We start from the raw sequence: 26,290 nt of genomic DNA on the forward strand, positions 1-26,290 counted from the left end.
AGTGAGTGAGGTTTTACTGATCCATACTTTGTCCCTTCTGGTGTCTGGCCCCTCACTCGTCTAAGCCTATGGCAGAATAATCCGGAGCTGATCCAGGAGGATGAAGGCCAGGGCCAGCCAGGATCTGTCAAAAAGGAAGGTGTAAAAAAAAAAAAAAAGGTGTTCTTTAACACACACAGAGAGAGAGAGAGCACTGCAGTACTCCCACTATTAACATACAAGTCTCCAACACACCACGGGAATAACCAAAATAAGAGACCGAATCAGTCTAAAACTAGTCTTCGCAAAATAAAGCCAAGGATACAAATTACAAGCAATGGCAACAAAAACGCACACTCAGATTACCATGCAAAGATAAAACAGCAGTGTGCTGTCCATGATGCACAGAAAACGGCATGTGTGCTGCATATTAAACCAAATTGCTCCCTAAAAATACTAACACTGTCACATGACATGACACACGCGCGCACACACGCATACAACTGATTGGAAGCATGTTACCAGTAAACATTTTCACAAACACCCACACTCTGTGTCCACTGATGAGATTTTGTGGAGCAGGGAAGGGCCAGGCTCCAAGGGGACTCATGGATTTAAAGGTATTTATGTATTAAATGGATAATGAGGCTAGGACTCATTCATCCTCATGCACAAAATGCACACACACCAACAACTATTGCTACTTGTCTCATTTCTCAGTCGGTCCTTAGAACCTCCTAATATAATATGATCGGCTACAGGAAACTGCAACAACACAGCGATCTGTAACCCACATGAGATTTCTGTGATTTAAGTGCACTATTATGTAAGCAGTGCAGCTACGATTGAGTTAGTCAAAAAAGAAGGAAAAGTTTGATTTGATGTTGGACCCCAAACACGTTTGAAATACCTCCGCTCCACCTCAACATTTCAGCTTCCTTCTCTGTCACCTGTGTGTGTGTGTGTGTCTGTCTGTCTGTCTGTCTGTCTGCCTGGCGGAAACAATGATTTATTTTTCCTCTCCCCTTTTCTAATTCTCCAATGTCTCTTCTCTTGGTCCCACTGGGACACAGCAATAGAGTTCACACAGGTGCAGATGATCACCTCTCCTCCCTCCACCTCCCTCCTCCCCAGTGGGACCATGGTAGTAGGAGGTACAAAAGTTCATGCATTTTTTTTCTCCCTTTTTCCTTTCCTGTTGATCTCATCTCTTTCTGTTATTTAGACTCCCCTTTCTTCCATGTCATACATTTTCATTATTTACTTACCTGCTCGTATTATTTTCCTGTCCTTGCTTTTCTCCTGTTTTTCTTTCATGTTGAAAGAACAGTTGGTCTATTGTTTGCAAAGCTCTGTTTCCTTCCAAACAAAGAAATGCAAAGTTCAATTAAACTGACTGCAACAATGAAACAGTATTTGTACGGACAGCAACATCACAAGACAATGTAGTCTGAAATAATTCACTCATGCAACTTCCTGTGGATGGAATTGTGCGTATACTCATCATTATCAGCTCAGAAAATCTAATTAAATTCTATCTATTTGTAGTTTCAGCCAATTGCGGTCCAGTATTGCCATTCAGCATGGTTTGGGACATGCTTTAACTGAAAAGAACACATCGGACAAAACATCAACCAAATACAGTAATAAAAAATCATTATAGTAAAATCGTTGAATGGGAAAATCAAGGATTGTATTTGATCGATCCTTGGTCATCGACAGGTTATTGGGCTAACATTCTCACATTTAATATAACACTTACACTGTAATTTGCTATAACTAAATCACAATATAGATCCCGTGTAAACCATCTTGCAGCTAATTGTTCTCTCCAAATGTCCAGATCTCACAAAGTGTACTGCAACACACACTTCAGTCTCATTTTATAAAAAGAGCATTTATTTCAAAGTTGTTTTTTTTTCGCTTCGGAGATTGAAGCACATAGTAAAGCAACAGTACAATGTTCAGAAAATATAAGTGTGATGTTGTAACATTTCTTTTTAATCTTATCATCTTAACATGTTTTTGTTGTAATATTGGAATATTCTGCATGTATACTAAAATAAGAACTTTTAAAATTGTACAAATTGGTACCATAAAACTTGACAGAGAATAAAAACGAGGCGTTCTCTTGCTGCAACAAACACAGATTGCTAGTTTTCCTCTTGAACAGGGATAAAGAATGACAAAATGCAAAATAATGAAAAACAAATGGAAAACTAAGGAAAGAGTTGTATTCACACAAGCATAAACCAAAGCTGAGGTTTAACTTTTGGCAGTAGATTTCTAAAACTGTTGAGATAACTTTAAATCTGATCTGCAAAAAGTTAAACATGAATTTGTTCCTGTGTAGCTGCAGCCAAAGAAAGAAAAAAATGTTCTCATAATAATGATAATAATAATAATAATATAAAAAAACAATAATAACCATAATAATATAATAACATTAAAAAAAGAGATTGAACAAGAACCTGCATGCTTAAAAAAAGGATGTTCTGGTTTCAGCCCCCTTCATATTAGAAAACACACTTGTGTTCATTTCCAATGTACACATTTTATGTTGAAAAAGCAACACGTGTTGATACAACAGATGTCGCAGACAACATAGCTGGTGCTGGGAAAATAAACACAATGCACATTTTCCCTGACTACATTTTAGCATGCAGGCGGAAACAGTACATTCTATTTTAAGACTGCATGAGGCGCAAGTTGGATCCTAAAAATGATTTATCACATGTCTGCACACTGCTCTGTACATACCTAACATGGAGAATAGTTTGCTTTCTGAATATAATTTTAAAGATACAAAAAGAGGAAAGAAAAACAGAAATGCACTGCGCTGCAAGAGTGTCCATTAAGTTTAAGGCGATTTTTAGAGCTCACAGGTTTTTACTCATTGTGATTGATCGTTGGTGGACTCCGAATGAGTATGTGATCATTCATTGGTGGACTTGGTATGGGAAGTGATTGTTGATGGGAGGAATGGGAACATAAGGGCATGAATGGGGAGCGGGCGTCATGTCTTCACTGCAGTAAAGAATGAAAACAAATCATCATCAACAGTATTAAAATCATACCATGTTTGTCTCTTTTTGGGAATAAAAATTGTGGTCGAGTAGCATTTTCACTGATACTCAATCATTGTGTGTGTGTGTCGCTACAGAAACTAGTGGTCTTTATTGTCTCCTCTTGTTATGTTTCCCCCTGGAGTTGTTGTTTATTTATTATAAGGCCACCATACTGTGAAGATGCTGTGAGCAATCTTCAAAGTATCAACAACCCAGAGTCTTTCATGCCAATTGAATCACAGTTACTGCTATAATTTGCACACATAACAAATTTGAAGAAAAGAAAAATGTTTTGACTGCTTGAGCCTACTAACACATTTCCTGTCAATACCTTTTCATTTAGTCCATAATTTGCTGGATCCTAGAGACTAACTTTCCTGTTGATTTACGCATAACACTCTCTTGTTTGTCTTTACATACATCAAAAAGAGAGCTACTATGTGACCTGCTAAGGCCACGCGAGAACCTGTTATGGGAATAACGTCTCTCTCAGGGGCAACTGAGGGAAGAGGTAAATCCAGCCCACAAAGGTACATAGGAACTCAAATAAACTTAACGTTTTGCTATAAGCAAGTCATTTTGATCATACAGCAACATTTTTTTCCTCCCAGCAATTTACTTACAAACAGACAAATGGTGACAAAACAGGTCTCCCAGCCCTACAATGCTCAAGTCTGTAGAAAGTGAGAGACGGAACGAGATATAGAGGGTAGGGAGAAGTTTGGGAAAAACTGGGAGTGGTTTAAGTCCAAGTGTTTGTGATTTGTTCGTCAACAAATTGTCTTCAAGGACCAATGAAGTGCCGGGCAAAGGAAGAGCTGTTACGATCCATTGACAAATTGGCATGAACTGGTCAGTTGGTAGTGAGACTTGGGATCTGGGAAATGTTAAGCCTCAGTTAACAAATCCACATGGAATCAGTAAATCAGAAATCGAGGGCGTCCACTCAGTAAGACCACTGTTAAGAGTCATCTCCATCATCAACATCATTAAAGGAGCAGTCTTTGGTCCCGTACAAATCTGCCAGCTTCTTAAACCTCGGCCCCCAACTCTGTAGATAGTCATAATCCAAGTCAGACTCTGTTGTTACAGATTCGAGGGAACTCAATGAACCAGCCAATGATCCTCTGCCTTCATAGCCGTAGATCTGAATGGAGTCATAGGGAGGTGCAGTTGGGTCGCTGTCCGCCTCTGCAATTCGAGTTTTGATGAAGTCATCAACATCGACACTGTTGGCTGCAGGACGGCCAAGACCGGGCCTAAGGGGAAATTGAAGCTCTGGTTTGATGTCCTTCCTTGGCAAGAAACCATTAGCACCATCTGGATTCTGAGCAGTAAGAAAGACAGCACCTTGCTTTAAAATTCATCAATCATGCACAAAGGAAGAAAGAAATGTAGATTTTATTTGCTGGTGAAGTTGATCCATCATATTCCAAAACAACTAAATAAAAAAGAAATATGAAACCAAACAAACCTTAATATAAAAATAGTTTGGTTGTATATGATTTTTTTTGTAGTCAACACAACTAATATATACAAATATGTACACACACACACACACACACGCACAAACATATAAATATATATATATGCAGTATGTACATACATTCACACACATATATAAGCACTGACTCCCTCTTCATACCTGCAGAGTAGCAATGTCAAAAGCCTCCGTGTCCTCCTCGCCACCTCCCTCATCATCATAAGTGATGATATTCTCCCTGATGTCCTCCTCCTCAAACACTATCAATGGCTCCTTCTTCTGACGCCTCAGTGCAACAAACAACACAACAATCGCTGCCAAAGAGAAACAGAGTATGTGAAAATATTGTTATGCATTCAGTCGTTACATATTAATCCTTGCACATTCTTTGTGAAAGAAGTAGAAAAGTAAGCCTTAGATAATTAGTATGCACTGTGGGCGATAGTGTAATTAGACCTTGGACATTTTAATTAATCTAATCATTGCATTGTGCCACACACATGCTCTTTTAATTGTGGATAGTTATTAACATTTCAGTCTCTAAAAGGTTTTCTGTTGTGTGGCACAGAGAAAAAAAATGCAGTGCTACCTTGCACACAATGAACAAGTGCATTACAGAGCACGAAATAAAAGAAGACGGATGACTGCAAAGTGGATTATCTAACAAAACTGAAGCTGAGGGGATAATTTACTTTAGAGACAATTACTGTTTTCTAAAGCAAGTTTTACACATAAAATCCAAAGAAAAGCAAACACCCAAGCCATTAATATTCCTAGTACATTGTGCCCACGCTGACTGATAGTATTACAGTAACTACTCGTGACACCAAGACTTTTAAAAATCAAAATGAGCTCCAATTATGCAGTGCAGCGCAAATGAGGACATAAAACTAGACAGCGTGACTTGAGTTTTTCATCCTTGCAGAGTCAATATGATGCAAGTTTGTTTTTGTTGGGTAAACTTGTTGGCAAACTCCCTCACTAAATACACCACAAAATGATCTTCAACAGGGAACCAATTATGATTTCCTTTTTGCAACACAAAACATATTTTTCTTTTAAATAAAAGTTCCTTACCCAACAGGATGACTATACAGGCCAGTATAGCTATCAGTGCCCCCGTGCTGAGACCAGCAGGTAGGACATAGGGCTCCACGTTACAGGAGAGGATGGTGTCTTTGCTGTCACAGGAGCACACTCTGATGGTCAAGGTGTTGGTGCTGCTCAGAGCAGGAAAGCCATTGTCGTTTATCTCAATGGGAAGGTGGTAAACATCCTGGGTCAGGCGGCTGAATCCTTTACGGAGCACATAAATGCTGGCTGTGCTGTCTGTGGAGACAGATAAATGTGGTTTGTAAACAGAAAGGTGAGCGAGTAAAATGATGGAAAGGTACTCAAAACTTACAATTTCAAAAGAACAGCGGAATATGGAATCAAGTCGGCAAGCACTGCTCAAGTTTACAATACTACACTGTCAACCACCAAACAGTGTTCTGCAACTGGAATCATGCATGATTGGTGATAATAACTATGTCACTGTCCAATTCTAAATTTCCTCTCATTCTTAAATAAACAAAACTAGATCTAAAACACATAGGGAAAAGGAAAAGAGAGTGAAGGTAGAACCCATCCCTCCCTGTTACTCATGCCAGCAGTGAAACTCCCTGACAGCTGTGCGTATGTGTGTGTGTGTGCATGTATTTATTTCAAAAATCTGAGACTATTTGAACAGATAGCGATGCTGCATGTATGTCTCCCTGTCTGTCTGCACGGTGTCACAGAGACACAGGGATTATAGATACATTTCCTGATTTTGTTTCACCGCCTGACAAAGCCCTTTAAATCCTACACTATTCAACACGTTTATCATAGAAAACTTGGCCCAATAGATTCAATTCATCCATTTTCGTTTTCTGCTCTTCTCCTCGTCTCTTTTCCGCCTGCTCACACTTTTTTTTTCTGATTTCATTTCTTTTAGTCTCTCGCTCTCGGGTTCTCACAAAACCTAATTCAATCAGTTACCCCCCTAAGATATATGTACAGACAGACAGGGAGTTCACTACAATTAATGCAGCCCACAGGATGTGTGCCTGAGTGTGTGTGTGTGAGAGAGCGATTCAGAGCACCTGCTGCTTTCTACAAGGAACTTAAACCTCCATCTGGTTATGCTTTGATCTAATCAGAGTGAATAGGAAGGAGCAGAGAGTGAGAGAACACAGACGTCACAACGACTAGCTGCCTCGAAAAAGACTGGAAACAGAAAGTAAGAAAGAAGTGAAGGGGATGATGATAAAAGGTAATTTACCTCGATTGTCTTTGAGAGAGAAGTTGTTGTTGTGGGCAACTTCTGGAGCCAAGGTGAATGTGAAGTGTTGTCTGTGAGCCATCTCGTCTTTGTCCACGGCACTTACTGTTTCAATAATCTAATCGACACACATCCACACAGGAGAACACAAATGAGAAAGGACACGTTCAAACAAAATCACTGGTTGCGGGTACATTTAGGTTCCATAATTGCATTAAGACACGCTTATTCCATTCACACACAGACATGCATACAGGGACATACCTTTCCGGGCACGACCGTTTCACACATAAGGACTTCGTTGTTTGTGGCAAACTCTGGAGAATTGTCGTTCACGTCTTTCACTTTGATGTTAACACGTACTTTGGTGTCTTGGTGGTGGCCCCCTTTACATAAACACACACAGAGAAATGTATAAGACGAAAGTGACAGCATTGTCTTTCTCATGCAGTGTCAGTTATTTTAGACAGCATGTCATTGGTCATATATTAGTCAGTGCCACTGACAAAGCCTGCTTTTGCTGATGACTTTAAAATGTAATCAAAAACACTTTGCCTGCTACACCCTCACATTAATGCCTGCTGGATGTAAATATGACATGGTGACTGAAATGTTACACATCATAACATTTTCACTGATACTAAGTCATTGTTTGTCTGTGTGTTGCTTGGCAAAAAAGTGGTCTTTCTTGTCTCCTCTTGTTGTGTTTCCACTGGAGTTGTTGTGTATTTATTATCAGGCCACCATAATATGAAGGTCAGGTTTTTTAAGTATGGTTGTATGCAGTCCTGGCACATTGTTTTCCCTGAGTTTGTAAGTGAGTTGACTGCTCATTCTCACAGACCAAAGTACATTGAGAAGTTCATCATTTTTACCTTTAGTCTACAGCTGCCTTGTTTGGAATGTTTGCGCTGCTTAGCTAATTCTGAATAAAGGATTTCAAACACCAAATATACAAAAGTATACATTTGAACTTAATGATGGATGTAGCAGTGGATCAACAACTCTTTTGTACCGGGACATACAAATCTCACATTTTAACTATGTACTTTGGTACAGGGGGTAAGCATTTCACAAAGCAAACTTCAGTTTACAGTTAGGAACGCCTTTGTTATTCCTCTCGTCCCTGCCAGCAGCCATTTTGTCGGCGAGAGTGAGCATCTGTGTCTTGAGCTGGTTCTTGGCTGCTGCAACGCACTCAGTGCCTCACTTGGTGAAATCGGGGCTGACAGTGTCAGTTCCTCGTACAACCACACTTTAAACCCTCTGAACTATCCCTTTAATTCTGCTGCTGCTAACCAACCAAAAGACTGGAGAGGACAATCTGGTTTTTTTTTTTCAATCTATCCATTGGCCTAAAAAAGAAAAACCTACACTCTACTGCCTTACATACTTGTAATTCTACTCAATATGACTTTTCCACTACCCTGTCATTACAAGACATTTATTTAGCTTCCCAGGGCTTGTCAGCGGTTAGCGTAGCCTGCAATGGTCCTTATTTGTGGGCAGCAAGCCTGTTTCCATCTGGTTGTCTGGCGTCTGCCACGCCACAGGGAAACCACGCGGCGCTCTAGTAGTTTGAGTCCCAACCACAGAATACCAGGGTGGGGCCACTGTGGCTCATTGGTTGGATGTTTGTGTGGGGCTAAAACTGGGGAGAAAAAGCTCCGGAGGGCCTGTGGGTCAACTGACATTCCCCTCTTTTATCCCTTCGCAGGCTGTATAGTTAGCAAGAGTGTTTGTGGTGGTGATGGGCAGTGTAAAGTTTCACTGGTGCCTCAACTTTAGTTTCTCATGTCTCCTCCACTGCTTCAAGGCTTAGACTGTTTTTTATTGTACTGAGCCACCAAACTGCACTAACAACACGCAGTTTAAAACACTTTTCCCAGATCTGGTGATAATTTACCAACATGTAACATTAATAGCCTTATTAAAGCATATTTGTGTTCATTCCCAAGAAGTCATGACAAAAAATGATCATGAATGCATAAAAATCCACCATCTTTAGGTCTTTAGACACCAGAGAATGGAAACTAACTAGGCTTACAGCTGTAGCCTATCACGCTAAATCAATACAGCAATCATAACTATCATTGTCCACATCATGCCAATCACCCCTGACTGAAGCTGAGTAAATAATAGGTTTGCCATTTTTAAGTTTTTCCAAGTTTCAATGTTGATTGCAAAAATGCAAACTTCCGTCCTACGCCGGAGGTATGAAAAGAAAAACATAAATAAAACAGATGTTTCAATCATTTTAAACATCTGTACACTGGCTCTGGATGTCAGTAGATACAGCCTGATGTCTATCTGGATTTTCACCACTGTGTTCTGTATATTATTCATTACAAAACACTTGAAGGGTTATAATATCAGTCAATTCATGCCGACAGCCTCATGGCCACTGTCACTTTACATTAAAGTGCGTTTGGTATGAGCCCAAACTTGTACCAACGATGAGCTTTTATTTGAATGAAACAAAACATTCGGAAAGGAGTGTGGGACTCATTCCACCCCACGTCTCTGAAACTCTCGCTAGATGAGGTTGTGTGTCTCGGTGTATACACATACCTATCTCTGTGGCTGACACAGATATATTATGCCAGGCTTGTGCTTCTCTGTCCAGCGGTCTCGTTGTGGTAATCATCCCATCCTCTGAGTTTATGCTGAAGAACTGCTCAACGTCTGTGTATCGCGGGATCATGTATCTATACGGACAAATGACATACAAATATATATTACAAAACTGAATATTATGCATACTTGGAATGAGAGACACAGTCTGCTATTGCAACTCTGGGTTGTAGGAATACTGCAGCTCCTTTAAGGGCCAAGTTGTGTGTCTATGTTTGTGGGTGCACACTGAGTGAGTGGTCAAGTAAGAGAGAGGCAGCTGTGAGTGTGAAGCACGAGAAGCTGGGGACCAGGCGCAGTTAATGTCAGATATAAAGTAAAGCACTAATGTGTAATGTTCCCTGCCATTGGGAAGAAATAAATGCCCAGACTCCTCCTGATCTAGCCGAGTGTCTGTGTGTTCATCTGTCAGTAAAAAGTAAGAGCAATGGCCCAAAGTAACCACATCTACGGACCCAGAGAAACGACCTCCCCTCTGCTTCCCGACTATATTCTTGGAGCAAAAGCAGGAAAGCTTAACTCCTGGGGGAGTTGCTGTCAGCTGTGAGGCAGGAACAGCATAGCCTCATCAAACCGATCCATAGCTTTAAAAGACAGTACAGATCTGTTCATAGGACATTTATATTAATACAGCAACTCTTACTTTTAGAATCGATTTCCGTTCACTGATTACTGCTTGCTTTTTTATTTTTTTTTTACACTTCTTATACATACATTATGTTGTTGCTATGTATAAAATCAAACTAAATTTGAACCTGAGTTGCATCACAGTGATAGCCTGTATTGTAAAACAGTGGGGATTAAGGAGGAATGGTGCAATATTGAAATTAATTATTAAATGTAAAAAGTCTAGTTTAAACTTTGTTCAAGGAACCACTGATTGTTTTTTGTTTGTTCATTTTTGGTAGTTGTTTATTATAAAATGTGACTGACTTTGTAATCCTATTTTTCATTCCCGGTCTTTTGAAAATTCCTTCATGTGTAATCCTTACTTCTGCCTAAAATTATGAGAGTAAAGTCAAGCTTCTTTGAGTCATATTGTTTGTTCCTTGTAGCCGAGGGAATGCTATTTAATAGTTGTTTTGGCGGTGTTCCACAATTGTTTACACAGTGTGAAAATGCAAATTCACCCTCGGCAACAAGGCTAACTTGTTGTGTCTGTGTTACCTGACAGGATTGTTGGCAACATCAGTATCTTTGGCGTGGACTCGTCCCACCAGGGTGCCTTCAGGCGCGTTCTCTTCCACCTCAAACATGTAACTGGGAGCTACAAACACAGGAGGCTCGTCTGCATCCTCCACTGATATCTACATGGAAACACATACACAAACATGCTAAAGTGTCAAAACACTATATCCGTCACACACAGATACACATACAAGCAGTTTATGCCTTCATAAAAGCACTTTCATGTTACATGATCATGCAGATGCACACTCTTGTGTAACTATGCATACTCTTACAACCACACAGGAGTAATGATAATTATCATTAATTGGTTTATAAATTAAAATGATGTACCTTTATCGTGGCTTCATCCTTATAGGGCCCCCAAGCAAGGAACTGAGGGTCAATATGAGGGTTGGATCCCTCCACCTTCAATGTATATGACCTTTTAGTTTCAAAGTCCACTGGCTGGGAGAGAGAGAGAGAAAATAAAAGTCAGTACTAATCAAACCAAAACTCATCCATTGAGTTAAATCTAAGCTGTCAACAAACAAAATGAGATGAAGTTTTGTTTGTGTTGTTGCTGAAGAAAATGCACTTTTTATTGCAAGCACTTTGCCTTTGCAATGCAGAGAGTGACCAGTGCTGTCTCCCTGTCTTCTGATAGGGGGAGCTGTGGCTACATGAATGAAAGCATGGCTATTATCAGCTGTGTTCAGCAGTCCAACTATTACTGTTATTATTTCAAACTGACAGTAACCCAAATACTGACTTTAATTTCAGAATTGCTTGATACGAGTTGGGACCAAAATGCATTGTTTCTTTCTGTCGGGCTGTTCATTACAAATCTGTTTTTTATGAGCCAGTATTAGGTTTGGGAGTTTGGGACACAACATGATAAAAGGGAGCAGAGCTTTGGGTCACAACTTGGTGACATCCCACATCATAAGAACAAATGCAATCTTTTAACGGTCTTTCTTTTATTTCATTCTTTTCTTTTTCTTCGTGTCGAACCACAAGATTTAATGAATTCATATTGTGAACTGGGCTATTGACTTCATCTACACTGTATTGGGAGAAAACCCACTGACTGCTAATGGCCTAATAGATCTGACTTGAGTGTTTGCTTTTAAGTGCACTGTTTGGTGCCATAACTGAAAAAGCTGCATGCTTCCTGCATATCACATTTCTGTTTAGTGATAAAAAAAAAGCAGCACAGCAACTACAAACCGATGACCCTCCGCTAAATGGTTTGCTTTGTGACAACACATTATAATTCCTCCTCTTTCTCCTGATTTGTATTCTAACATTCTGAGTGCAGACAACTGAAGGCAAAACCTATAACAACAAAAGGTATTGGCCTTAATTGTGCAACTGCTATAAAACCCAAGAGGTCTCTGGTATGATTACAAAGACTTGTTGTTTGCAGCACCCGGTTGCCACTTGCTTTAATCAGCCACTGTCACAGCAATAATCACAGCAAATAACACTCTATTTGGTACAATTCATGTGTATTATTAACCCAGATAATGACCACTTTCCCCCATCACTGTATTTGTAGTTGGTGTAGGGGTGTTGAACTGGCATAATCCCAGGAGCAAGCTTAATCCTATCATCTCGAGGCTACCATCACTTAATGAAATCCCAGTGGGAAGAGGGACGGCTCATGTGTGAAGTGTTATAAAAGCAGTGAAGCTATTACAGATTTATGAGGTTGACACAATTTTTTTTTACCAGGATTTAGCAGTGATTAAGATGGTCACAGAGACTAACCAAGTATGTGAAATATTATATAACGTCAAATAAAACAAAATATTAAAGATGGCATCTGCTGTGTGGTGGGCATTTGCACGATAAGGTCTTATCTTTTATTGAAGGTGGGCAACCCTGCTTATTATTAATGAAAGTCTCTGAACCTAATACAGTATTTAGAACCGTGAAAGAGTAAAGACCAGTACTGGAGCCAGAATTTTTATCATTGTTTCCTCTCACTGGGTACCTGTATCCATCATCTGTGTGTAATGCCTCTGAGAACAGCCTGCAGTCGCTCTTTAATCAGATTCAGAGCTGTTTTCAGTCAAATTACATGAAGCCAGAGTGACGTTCCCACTCTCAATAGATTGTTCCACTCGCATTCAGTCACAGCAGCATCCGACTTGGTAGTGCCAATGCATTACTTGGTGACAGGTACAATGCTAGTAGAATAGATGTGACCCAGTTCTTTCATTTTCCTTCTTTTGTTAAGCTGCCTCTCTCTCTCTTTCTCTCTTGGTCTCTGTCTCCTTTGCCCCCTCTCTCTTTCTCTGCCTCTCTGTCAATCTCTCTATCTCTCGCAGACACACACACACACATAACACACACTTTTATAGTGCTCCTTAATATTCTGTGGACTGCTTTCGTCAGGACACAGATGAAAGAGAATAGCTGATTAAAGCTCATCCCAGTGTGTGTGTGTGTGTGTGTGTGTGTGTGTGTGTGTGTGTGTGTGTAAGAAGCAGAGTGAGATGATACACATTAAGGCTGCTCTTCATGCTGATTTTAAAGTGTGTTTAGGTGTGAGTCTGAACGTGTTCTTGCTCATGCTTCTGCATGGCACTGCCTTTCGGGTACACAAGGTGTTGATTTCCCCAGAGGCATTAAAACACAATGGGCTCACACGCACACACAAATACACATTCATAGACATGCAGCTGATTTGAGATGCAATAATCAGACTAAGTGAGGAAAAGTGGGATTGCATGGTGTTACACACACTCCATTTACAATTCAGCATCAAATTCAAGCATCATACATAATCTTTTGACTTCACTCTCTAATTTAAAGACTTAATTTGATTACGGTTACTTCAGTTTGAAATAGTATTTTTAGTGTTTTTTTTGTTTTTTTTGTTTTTTTTTTTACAGTGAGGTCACAGTCCTGGCTGCTTTTTAGTTATATTGAGTTGAACACAAGAATTTCACATTTCTCATTCACAATTGTCTACCTTTAACTTGGCAGCTCAACACTAACAGTAACAGTGTCGTTGGTGTTTCCTCTTTAAAGTCTACACATGATAGAAGATCCCATGTGCTTTTTCACATGACATGGATGACAGCACATGTGGGAGGATTTTGTATTGTAGCACGTTGCTGCAAAACCATAGTTTCCTACAGTTTGCTGGTGTAGGTCAACTGGCTTTCTCTACGACTCACAAATGGTAGGTTTTAAGAAAGGAGAAGGGGCATCATTATAATCATTGGCTCATTTCCTTGCTGGGTCTTGGTGACACCAGTGGGAGGAGAGCCTCTTACCCTGGCAGTCTTAATGCCATTCCCTTCGACTGAGCTCCAAAGGCTTATTCACATGGTTGTGAGAAAAAAAGCAAGAGACTCACATCGATTGAATCAGACAGAGATTTCCCAACCACATCAGTAAAAATACACACTCTAGATTAAAGGCTGGCTGCTCCAATTCCTTTCAGCAACGTCATTCCTTCTGGACAGGAAACACTTCTTGCCACAAATAACAAATACTCTTAAGCACATAATTACACATCTCAATGGCAATTCTGAAATGAGAATAGTTAATGATAAAACTGTATACTTATCTTTTCCCCAGATATTCCTATCTCAGCTAAAAATACAATAACTTTATCTGAGAAACTAAAATCTTGGATGATTTGTCAGGGAAAAGTTAAAGTGCATAATCCTAACCTGCAGTGAAACAGACAGCAGTGTTTGAGTTTGTGTGTGTGTGTGTGTGTTACAGTCAGTGCACAAGATGAGCTCTCTGGCCTAGGGAAGCATGGAGGTTAATGCACTCTCACTCACGACTCACTCACTCATGACAGTCACAACACAATGAGAAACTGTATGGGTTTGTCAGGGGAGGCAACGCCACACAAACTTACCACCGCTACTTTTCTTTCTGTCTTTTTCTCTCTGACTCTGTACTGGCTAAGGCTCTGCTTTGTCCGTACAAAATCCGCCAACTACAGCTACATTACTGTGAGAACTGGCTGTTGAAACAGCCACGATCAGCTAACAATCCTTCTGACCAATGTTCTTGGAACGGACACTAATTCAATGTTCTGCGTTTTTTTATAGCCAGAGGAAAAACAACCAGGCGTCTCTGAATAGTTACTTGCTCCTTTCCTTTTGAATGTTGTTGAGTCATTAGTGTAATAATGGATGCTCCCAACAACTTGAATCAAAAGGAAAAGGATCCTTATATAATAATTGTGAATTATCATCATTAATTGACCCTCCACTTTAAAGACCTTTTTAATGAGTTACAGCTCATTGTTTAGCTGTCTGACCTACAACTGTGCTAATTTTTTATTATAGGGCCAATTCCAATTCCTATTTTAAATCCTCAAGCTCAACCCTTAATCTTAACTGGCCCTAAAAACCAAGTGTTGAGGGTTATTTTGTCACTTAATAATGGGACACCCCTTAAATGCAGATACGACTTCAGACTGTGGGGGGCAGAATAACGCTACAGCTGTGTCCAGTCTGTCAACTCCAAAAAAGAAGAAGAACACATTTACGTCACGATTATTTATTGCGATCTGTTTGTCAGTCAAGTTATTAGGTTGTCAGTTAGTTATAAGATGATACTCATACAAATACCACAACCACGGACATATTCAGCTGACAGTTACCACACACCACGGCTTATTGAAGGGTAAACGATAGCAAACGATCGCTTGTCCGCACCGGCCGGCTATTGACAAAAGATCGTAAAATAAAAATAAATGTTACTTAATCTCAATATTGAGGACGATACAGCCCTTAAACTTTCCCCTCAACTTAATTTTTCTGAGAATCGGGACAGCACTTGCACTAGAGGGAACGCGCATTTTGGAGATTGAGGGTTAAGATTGAGGGTTTAGCAAAGGAATTGGAATTCACCCATACTGTCAGTGATGTTGTTGACTGCACTTTTGTAATAATTTAAGCAAAGAAAACCCTAATATTCCAGTGTTCATTACCTGTACACAAAATCTGTAAGTATAGGTGTCTCTTTCGTTCCTTACCTTCTTCAATTTAATAACAGCCTCTCTGGTCTCGGAGTCAGTGGTCAGTTCAAACATGTTAATTCCATCTCCATCTATTAAGCGGTAGTTCACCATTCCATTGTCTCCAAGGTCGGGGTCTTTAGCTTTTATCCGACCCACCTCCTCACCTGGTACTTTATCCTCTGACACAAACATGGGATAAACACCTGGGGAGAAAACATAGAGGCAGAAAATTATCTTGGCTTTGCTTTGGGTGGCTGCTGATGTTACTGTTGGCTTGCTTTGGTATTCAACACTCTTTAGAGGATTCCTGGCTGGCTGCCACTGTATTTACTATCTGAGGCAGGGTCAGTTTTGGAGGGCAGTGAGGGATTAACATGAACTATACCATCTGTCTTATATGGCCTGAAGGATATTAATATCCCCTGTAGTGTCAGGTGTGTATGTCTAAGGGAGTAGACACCTGGCTTGCAGAATGAGAAGGGTAGGACCATATGTCTCTCTCTTCTTTTATCTTCCTTCCTCTCTTGTCTCTCATATACTCCTTCCGCTCGTCATCTCACTCCTCACTGACCCTTCTTTCTGCAGCTTCATCCATCCATCTTATGTCCTTTCTTGTTTCACCATAAATCCTCCTCTTCTCTCTGTCTATCACCCTCTTTCTACTATTTTCCCAAAACTGTAATTTCATGGACCAGCCCTCCACCTCCTTTTACTTCCCCTCTTCAGCGCCCCATTCTTCCCGAATCCATCCTTTTGTCTGTCGTATCCTTCTCCAACTCTGTGATGATTCAAGCTGAAAGCGGACTCGTCATTTTACAGGTTTTATGCCATTAGCATGTTTATCTTCCTTGTCCATGTGTAGCAAACCTGTCAATCATGAAATTGATTTGGTCATGTGGTTTCCAACTGAAAATGGTTGGAAGAGAGTGGATAGCGATTCACAGGACTAGATCCATCCATCCCAAATCCCCGCTGCCACCCTCCAGCCCTCTACTGTTTTTCCACCACCATCGCCATCGATTCTCACTAAATCCCCTCCTCTTTCTTCTTCATGTGTGTGTGCTCGCCTCCAAAAGTCCTCCCCTCCCTCTTCATCTGTCATTTGCTTCTCCTTTTTCTACTTCATCCTTCTAAATCTCACCATTCATCCGCAACTCTCCTCCCCACGTCCGCCCCATTTCTCTCATGCCTGTCTTTCCTCTCGTGCTCCTTTTTGTCCGTCTCTCTCTCTCAAATGCCTGCCTATTCTGCCTAAAAGCTCATTTCATCCTTACCCTCCCTTTGCCCCTTTTCCTCCCTCACTTTGCCTGTTGCTATATTCTTTGCAGAAGTAGCTTTAGTTAAATGGCCCATGGCAGCTGAGTCCAACATTGTATGTTTTAAAAAGCATGGCATACCTGTCTGTGGATTGAAATTGTGCTTTTATGTTCAAGGACCCTATTGAAAACACATCCGAGTTCCAATGGACTTTACTAATATTATCATACACTCTTTATGAAGAGGCTATGAGAAAATGATCAGTTGCTTTCTTTTACTCCCATTACTGTAATGGTTGTGCTTTGTTCACAGTCAGACCTTGGAAGGAGAAGCTCATAAAACCAGTAAAGTTTATATGTAAGCACATAAACTTGACTCGTATAATGACCACAGTCTATTAGATCAGTAATTTTAATGGGAATCCAAACTTTGTTTCCTATAACTGTTAAATGTACGCGTTATGTGTTTAATATTAAGTAATGGATATATTGTATGTTAGCTGGGAATTTATTTATTCCCAAAGCTAATGTTTCTTTGTGCTGTGTGTTATTACTGTGGTGGGTGTGGACGGGGCTTATGGTTTGCACCACTAAGTTGTTTCTTAAAGGGAACTTTGCCAATATGTTGATAATTTTACACAGCATTTAAAGTTGGTTGATTACTTTTAATTAGATGAACAGTTGCTCCAGTTGCAGACATGAAAGTGTTATTTCAAAATTGCAAATGTTCCTGATGTGTTCCAATCGAGTGAGAAATAATTATACTCTATGGTCATTATAGCATTGCTAAAAGAACACATTTTGGCCAAAGACTTGTGCACAGTATTGTGCATCTAAACTTTTTGGTGTTGATTTTTGCATGATTCAGTTTATAAAAGTCTCTTCATCAAAAATGAGCATGCAAAAAATGCTTATAACAGAATGTCATCTTGTATGCCATCACTTCTCAACAGTGTTGATATAATTATGTTAGAAACATGCTCAGTTTTTCAGTTTGAATACCTTTTCCAAATAATAATTGCTGGAATTAAGTGTTGCATGCTGGATTTACTGGAAACAGCTCTGCCCCTACAGTGAATGACATTTTTGAAATACTAATGATCTTTTTAAGAAAAAGTACATATTTTTAATCAACTGATTTAATTTGCTAATTTGCTTTTTGAGAGGTCCAAACCTCCATTGAAGCAAAAAAAAAAGTGTCTTGATAATAAGATGAAAGGGAGAAATCACAGGGACAGCAAGTTTGTGTCAAACACAGACAGGGAGATCAAGCCAAGGAGTGAAAAATGGGAACTGAAAATCTTTGTGAACTCACACAAGAGAGTCATGCTGTGCCATGTATCTGTTTTTATTCCTGTCAATGTTTTTAATTTTATTTTTGTCTTTCCTGTATTTTTCTGTCTTGATTTGCTTATCTCTTTCACACTTTGACTCATTCTGCCCCTCAAAATGTTTTACATACACTTTTTATATTGGAACAGAAGGGTACTGAACAAACATTTAATGATTTCTCTTATAACTATGTTGTACTGAACTAGGTTCAGATAAATTTGTTTTTGCCTGATGAGATTAGTTTGGTCTCTTGGTGACGTCGTCTGTTGTCAAATTGTCAGAAATGATAAAGTGGTGCTGAACAGCTGGAGTCAGCTTAACATTTTCACTTTTTTTTCGGACTTGCATATAAACTGGTAAACAGATATTATTGCATTTGAATCAATAGGTAGGTTTTAGTTCAAATATTTACCAAGGTATGATAATAAACCCTTTTGTCAAAACTGTCAGCAGAATTTTTAAAGTTAAACCGGTTCAATTCGAATACATATATTTAGTTTATGCTTTGCTCATTCCCATAATTTGAAACACATAATCAACATTTTGTTAAATTAAAACGTGGGCCTGAAACATTGCCAGCTTGCTGGAATTTTCTAGAAAACAGGAACAGGGGACACTGTTGTGACAGTCTCTTTCTCTCTGAGTGTTTTTTATATTCGCTTCTACACTGCTTCTGCTCGTGTTCCTCTCTTTTGCCTGTTCAGGTTCTCCACTGGTTAAATTCTAAGCCCTCGTCTACTCTTTTTCTCCTGCCTTCTTCTCTTCATCCGTTCCTGCGAATACTCTGCTGAATCTCTGCCAGGGGTACCTTTGCTTAAAGCTGCGCGGGGGGTGGTGGTGGTGGTGGCGGCAGCAACCGGGAGAAAGAGGGGAAAAAATGGGGCAGAAAGAAACTTGAGCACAAAAGACAGGATGAAGGATGAAGAAGTGGATAGACAGATTGAGGGAAAGGGGGTTGTTAGTCATGGAGGTAGACTGGAGACCGACTGAAGGCGGCATAGTGGTACAAATCACTGCCTTCTACAGTGACTTCCTGAGTTTTTTCACACAGTAACTAGCTAGAGACGTCCTCTGGGCTATACACGCACACATGTCTACGTGCACTAACAAAGACACACGGCATACGTCCACTATTTAAAGAAAGCCTACACTCGGAGAAAATATCAATTATGCATGAGGTATCATTAACAATAAGTAGATACAGCAGGGTTTTTTTTTTTTTACTCACTGTGTGGAAACTTTGGAGGGTTGTCGTTCACATCTGTGAGCGTGATTTTAACCTCAGTAGTCCCCGACAGCCCGCCCATGTGACCACCCATGTCTTTGGCCTGGATGACGACGTCGTACTCCTGACGAGCCTCGCGGTCCATGTTTGGCAAAGCAGTACGGATTGTACCTACATGGACAGGTTTACACATTACATTTTTGATGAGATTACATTTACCTTTTGCAACTTTCACATATGATGATGTAGTTGTATGCAGATGTCATAGGCAAATACACCCCATGTAGCTCTGTCAGATCATTTCAAACTATCTTAAGAGCTATATAGACACTCTTACTTTGAACCATTTATTTTCTTGGGAATACATGTCATTTACCGAAAAAAATATATTTTATTGTAGCAGAAAATAAATCACCATTCATTAAGAAGTCTTTGTTTTCTAGATTTAAAGACGCAGTATTTTTGCATTCTGTTCAATTCATTAGCCACTGCTCACTGCGTGTGTGTGTGCATTTGCACATGCACACACATTAGTGTGAGCATGTGGCTGTGTGAGTGACAGAATGAAAAGCTGGTAATCTCCAAACCAATTAGAAATGTGAGCTATGGATTTGAGCCAGTCAAATACCCAACACTGGTTTGATTACTCGGATTTACTCTGTACAAATCTCTCGCCCTCTCTATTCACCAACTTCTTTTTCCATGAACTTGCCCTGTTTAAACTTATTCCCCTCTCCTCCACTAACCTTTGTCTTCATGTTCTTCTCCAGCCTGTCTGACCCAGCATAGCTTGGTGTCTGCCCTAACCTTTCTCCTGACATCCAATTTCTTCTTTTAATGCAAACCCAACTATTAGGCCTGGGCTCTGGAGACCTCTTTTTTACAGCACTGCCTTCTTCTCTCACCAATTTCAGAGAAAAGTACTCTGTGTTACATGATCCCTGTAACAGTGAGTACTTAGCTTTTTATATTCACAGTGGTAGGAGGTAATGTAAAATATAAATACAGCAGATACATTTTCACTTAAGTCTCAGCAACATGCAGTTTCCAAAGTGTACCTGGTAAATTAATTATTATTATTATTATTATTATTATTATCATTAATAAAGCTTGTCATCGCCCATGCTGTTTGGATTAGGATTTTTTGTGCATTTTCCTTAACCAATTATCAACAGTTGGTTAATCATTATCAGTAAATAATAGAAACAATAACCACTACACCAACTGTGTGGCCCGAGCTTGGATACAAATTTTTAATATTTTTTAGTGACTAATAGTGGTAAAATTAAAATATCACGCCACTACCAAATAGTGAATGAACAGGTGTGCCTGCAGTGTGTGTGAATATACATTACAGGATGTTGTCCGGTGAGCATGTAGTACACTATTCCCATAAGCCTGTCTGTGTGTACTCTTTGTTTTTTTACATCAAAGATGGCTGGTGATGATGTAGGTGGTTGTCAGGGCAGAGTTCTCTTTCCAGCCTCACCTGTCTGAGGATCCACCGAGAAATACGGTTGTCCTTTCAGTATGCTGTACACGAGCCTGGCACTGTTGCCGTAGGTGGGGTCATCAGCGTCTGTGGCTGTCACCTGCATCACTGAGGTACCTATAGGACAGAAACGTAGACATGACAGACAAGTGAGGAAATGACTCTGCCTCAGTGATTCGGTTGAAGAATAGTTTGACAAACAAGCTTGTCATAAGAGTATGTGCTGTTTCACCTGTCTGCACTGACTGGATGTGAAAAAGGGCATTAAAAACTCTCACTGTAGATAAAATACTCTCATGAGGCTGGTCTACGACATTTCATCATTTTCAGCACCCCCCAATATTGATAATTGGTGGTGAGCATTTTAAATGCATCACATTTACTTCATACATTGACAAATTTATAGCTCTTGGATTTATGAAACCACCGAAACTCAATGGATCAACTAAAAATGGTTGTCAAGCTCTTAGGAGCTGTTAAGTGAGATTTGCTTGAAGTAAGTTGTTGTCAGGTTCAAATTGTTTGTGTATTTTCAACCACTTATACAACTGACAACTGTCACTGGTCTGTTAGAAGATAAGTAGTGGATGAAACCATGTGGCGACCACTTAGGTGCTCAGCTAAGTAGGTTTTCTTGAGGCTTTCATTCTCTTGAGGGCTTGAAAATTTTTCCTTGACTAAAATATTCAAATTCTGATTCTCCTTCTACATTAACTCCTCTTTCTGTTACTCTTCATTTTGTCATGTAGTTGACTCCTCTAACACTCCTTTTTTAAAGCTACATAATCTCAAATCCATTGAGAAATGTTAGCTATGGATTTGATCCAGTCAACCATACAACACTGGTTTGATTATACTGGTGTATTATGCACAAGTCCCTCTCCATCTAAATACATTAGCTCCTCTCCTTCTGTTACTCTTCACTCCCTTCACTCGTGTAGTTGGCGAACAGATGTTCTTTCTTTGGAGGTCCTTTTCATTCAGAGAAGGGTTTACTTAGGCTTTGAGTTACAGACGGCACAACTGCCAGTGCAGTTCATTTCAGGTCAGCTTTGAGGGGTTGAAGAATCCCTAAGACCACAGTACATTTTGAAAGAAAATCTATTAAGATCAGAAGCTCTATGTAAAAAGACTTTAAAGAGATGATAAGAGCCTGTGCCAACGTACTGTTAGTATATCCTTGAAAAAAAATAAGAGCTGCATGTGTTGACTAATGGTGCTGTCTCATGTCCACTTCTCTGCCACACTTCCTGTGTTCAGATTGCAGTTATGATTAATTATGTATGAAAGAAGATGGTTAGCAGACAAACAACACCAACTTCTTTAGGGACTTCATTTACAAATGTCACTCCATTTACAGGGGAGACTCATCAAGATCATTGTTTCATATGAATCAAGGAAACAGATCTACTTCTCTACTGTATAACAACATAAATGTTTTGTTTACAATACTATTAATCAAAAATTAAATCTATCCATCAGTAGTCTTTAACCTCCATCCCTTTGCCCTGCATCAAACCTGTCCTCCCCTCCCATTCCTTTACCCTTTAGTTCTACTACTCACCAACATTGGACATCTCGGGCACCCTGGCATAGTATGGCCCATGCAGAAACTCAGGTGGATTATCGTTAATGTCCTGAACTTTCACAATGAACTCAGACGGAGGCTCCAGGGGCCGATTATTCTCTCTTGCTACTGCCTGGGCTGTTAAGGTGTACTGGGCTTGCTCCTCACGGTCCAGGGTTTTTGTGGCATGGATGTTGCCCGTCTTGTCATCAATAACAAAGATTGTTCCCGCGCCTTCGCCCGAAAGGATGTACTTGATGTTTCCAACCCCCGAGTCTACGTCTGAGTGGAGCTGAAGAGACGAGGAACAAGGGGAGAGTGAGACAAACCACCCTGAACACCATATGCATCTGGTGCTGCCAGTGTCTACATTTCAGATACTGTGGAACATAAAGTATAAGGGTGATGGATAAGCAATTTCACATTGAGACATTAAGCCTGGTTTGCACAGGTAACATTCTGTTCCTCAATTCCACAAATTAAAGGAGCTGAATGAAAAAGGCGGACAGGCTGTGCCTGCCAAATGAGATGTTAAAATTCTAATAAGTAAGTTATTTAAAACCCTGTCATATTCCTTTACAACCACTTGACAGTGATATTAAACATCATTCATGAAACCTGCAGTTTGAGTGGTGTTATGTAGTGGTGCCATCTTCCCCAATGTTAACATGACCTCTCTCAGTCAGCAGATTTCCATGCACAGTTAAGTCACTCTATGGCTGTAGTTGGTACTGTCTCTGCAGTTTGTTGGTATTAGGTGATTTCCAGTTGAGCTGGTGGGTAGTTAGCATGTCAAGCCCAATTCTGAGTCTTCATAAGATCCATAAACTTTAAAATATTCAAGTATTTGAGCTGGTAGAGCAACCAGTCACCCCATCATTCAAAAGATGTACCTGACTGGATTTTGCCATGTTTTTCTCACTGTTTTTTAATATGAGACAAATATAGACACACACTTAAATACAATGATACGATCAAAATATTCAGGTCATGATTCTGTTACTCACCCTGCCCACCAGAACTGGGTCAGGTCCAGTGTACTCCTCAATGACGAAGAACTGATTCCAGACCCATCCACGTTTGGACCTATGAAGTACCTGCCCTTCCTTTCCCATCCTCTGTTTGTGTCTACGCATTGACAAGTGACCTACAAATACAAAAAAGAAACATCAATACATGTTTTAAAAATACTTACATTTCTCTTTTTAACCAAAAAAATCACAGCAACATTTCATTTCAATATTATTTTCATAAAAATTAGGCCACTATGTTGAATGAATGGATTTCTTTATCCCTATAACTGCAGTTCATTTTCTGATAATTTTTTCAACAGGCTTAACTCAGACGTGGGCTGGGGGCAGTGACCTCTTGAACAGTGTTGAATTATGAATCACTGGTTCAAAATCCAGCTGAGCAAATGTGGGTGGCTGGTGGGAACAACACTCATTTCAACAAGTAGTTCTAAAAGGTGTGGCAGCACTTGACTTGTTTCAGTGCAGCTGCGAACGGGAGCAGACTGGTTTATTGTGGGGGAGCAGCTTTATTTGAACATCTGCTTTCACTTATGTTTGCCTCAATGGAAAAGTAATGTATCACTAGTAGTAGGATGGATACAATCCGAGTGTAAACACACTTCAGATGACCTGGTTATTCATGCAGTTTATTTATTTATATTTACAAGTATAAGTTAGGAGTTATGTTATTGGTACACACCTGCATGTCTGTGTTTGCTGCTCCTTTGATCCAAAGAAGCGTTTCCTCTCCGGGTTCCCGATGCGACACTACAGAGAGCAGATACTCCCACCAAAACCAGGAGGGCTCTCAACAGTCCAAGGCCCTGTCGCTTCATTATCAGCACTGGTTTCTTGTCCAACACAAGCAACTCTTCACTCTAAAACCCTGGTGTTCTGCTTCCACTCAGTGGAGCTCCGCTCCCACTGAGGTGATATTCTGTTTTTGCAAACAAAATGCTTCTGATGAATATCTAGTTCATTAGTTGAGATGGAGCCTGTTGATGTGGATTCTCATCACCAGCTTTCACGTCACTGCCTTTGTTCTCCTCGTTTGTGTCCTTGTTCTTCCCTAATGCAGTTTGTTCATTCCTGCTATTGTCCAGTCATCAAGCCTAAAAGAGAGCAGAGGACAAAGTAATTAAACAGATGTATGTTACATTTAATCCAAACTTTCACCTTCAAACAAATCACTTAACGAGAAATGTCTGTCTGGTCCTACGAGACTAATGTTAACAGACTGCAGTTGAAGATGTGACTTGTTAAATGGTTGTTGTCTTGATTAGGACAGTGTACTAATTACTCAGACAATTCTGTCTGTAAACTCATTAGCTTTAATTCAATTAGACACAGACTGATTCTGTGTGGGAGGTTCAGACTATGTACAACACCCGGGTCACTATGTTGCTCGACTTGTGTTGTTTGCAAATGTAATGAAAGCCATGTAAAACAAAATGGGGATTATGCGAATGGCAGCAAGGTCCTCAGATCATCTTTTTGGGGGGTTTGCAGGTAATCATTCAGCCATTTTGCCGTGTTGAGTGAAAAAAAGATGAAGGCAACCTAAATTTTATCCCAGAAAAATTCCAACTTTTTCATTAGCAGGTTTAACATATGAAGCAAAAAACAAACAAAGACAAAAATGATACATTAGCTGTTGCCATGATCAAATTAACTGAACTAAAGATGACTAGGCATCTAGCCAGAATTGCGGAGGTGACTTCTTGACTACATTTCTAATTTCTAAATCAATTGGTTCCAACAGAATAGTCATGCTTCCCGTTTTCCTCCGACCATTAAAAACATGTATGAATGTTAGACACATTGGGTCAGGTTGGTCCATTGTGGAGGCATGTTCAGTCACAGTGACTCTGATCAACCATTCATATGACCCCGTAATGCTGTGGTGCAATTTTGTGTCTATAGTAACAATTAAAGATCCTGTCCTTATTCTGTAAACTAAGTAAGCATGATTTTCTCGTTTCTGTGTAAGGACATTTCTGAAACCAACAGCCAATGTGTCTGAGGAGTAAAGGCCACTTTATACTTCTCCGACTGCGTAATGCGTTATCCGTCTGCGTCACTACGTAGACCACTCGAGCCTTTATACTTCTGCGTCGTGGTGACGGATACGCGCTGCAATTTCCCGCCCGATCAGTAGGGGTCGCTGCGCAAGGTTGTTGTGCTTTTGGCTACAGTGAGCAATGGCGTCCGAGGGAGAAAGACTGTTGTTGTTGTGGCCGTTTGTCACTTTTCTGTGTCCAGGAACGCAGTTTTAAGATAATTTGAGGCGAGAAATTGGCCATTTAGAGTCTAAACATGTGCTGTGTGTGTTAAGATATGACCTATTTATAGTTTGGCAGCGGCGTTATCGGCGGGGATCAGCTCCGCCTCTGTGGACGCTCAGTGCTCACTGTGAGCCGGCACAGAGCAGCTTCGCTCGGCCTGTCCTGAGGACCAATCGCAGCTCTTGCCGTCTCCGTTGTCCCTTGACGGAGTGACGGACACTTAAAAAATATTCCGTGCAGCCGGAGACGACGCGGAGACTCTACAACAGGTTCTGCGTCGACGCAGAGGACTCTGCGTAACCTACGCAGAGCACTTTACGCAGGAGTATAAATTGGGCTTAATAGTATGGAAAGAGAAAACATTGATAATGAAAGACAAATAGCTATGTACTTGGGTGAAGTAAAATTAAGAATAAGAATTACGTGGTCCATCATTATGACAACATTCACCAGGAAAACAATGTCAGGTGAAAGATTTATTT

General features: G+C 40.2%; 1 protein-coding gene across 2 annotated transcripts; it reads right to left on the minus strand.

The window, feature by feature from the left end:
• Positions 1–1,963: 1,963 nt before the first annotated feature.
• cdh11 (cadherin 11, type 2, OB-cadherin (osteoblast)) lies at positions 1,964–24,359 on the minus strand (the record flags this gene model as incomplete). 2 transcript variants are annotated; one of them, XM_083898128.1, is made up of 14 exons in its annotated part: positions 1,964–4,374; positions 4,693–4,844; positions 5,608–5,859; positions 6,836–6,953; positions 7,100–7,221; positions 9,407–9,543; positions 10,637–10,776; positions 10,991–11,104; positions 15,654–15,841; positions 19,455–19,622; positions 20,941–21,060; positions 22,508–22,802; positions 23,518–23,657; positions 24,224–24,359. In XM_083898128.1, the coding sequence occupies 14 exons, from the start codon at positions 24,357–24,359 to the stop codon at positions 4,009–4,011; spliced, it is 2,448 nt and encodes an 815-aa protein (XP_083754254.1). In that variant the 3' UTR covers positions 1,964–4,008. The 2 variants fall into 2 exon arrangements, with proteins under 2 accessions (XP_083754254.1, XP_083754255.1); XM_083898129.1 differs by having other exon boundaries at positions 9,401–9,543.
• Between the last annotated feature and the right edge of the window lie 1,931 nt (positions 24,360–26,290).

This window comes from Microchirus variegatus (assembly GCF_963457635.1).
Source record: "Microchirus variegatus genome assembly, chromosome: 11".
Classification (NCBI taxonomy): Eukaryota; Metazoa; Chordata; class Actinopteri; order Pleuronectiformes; family Soleidae; genus Microchirus; species Microchirus variegatus.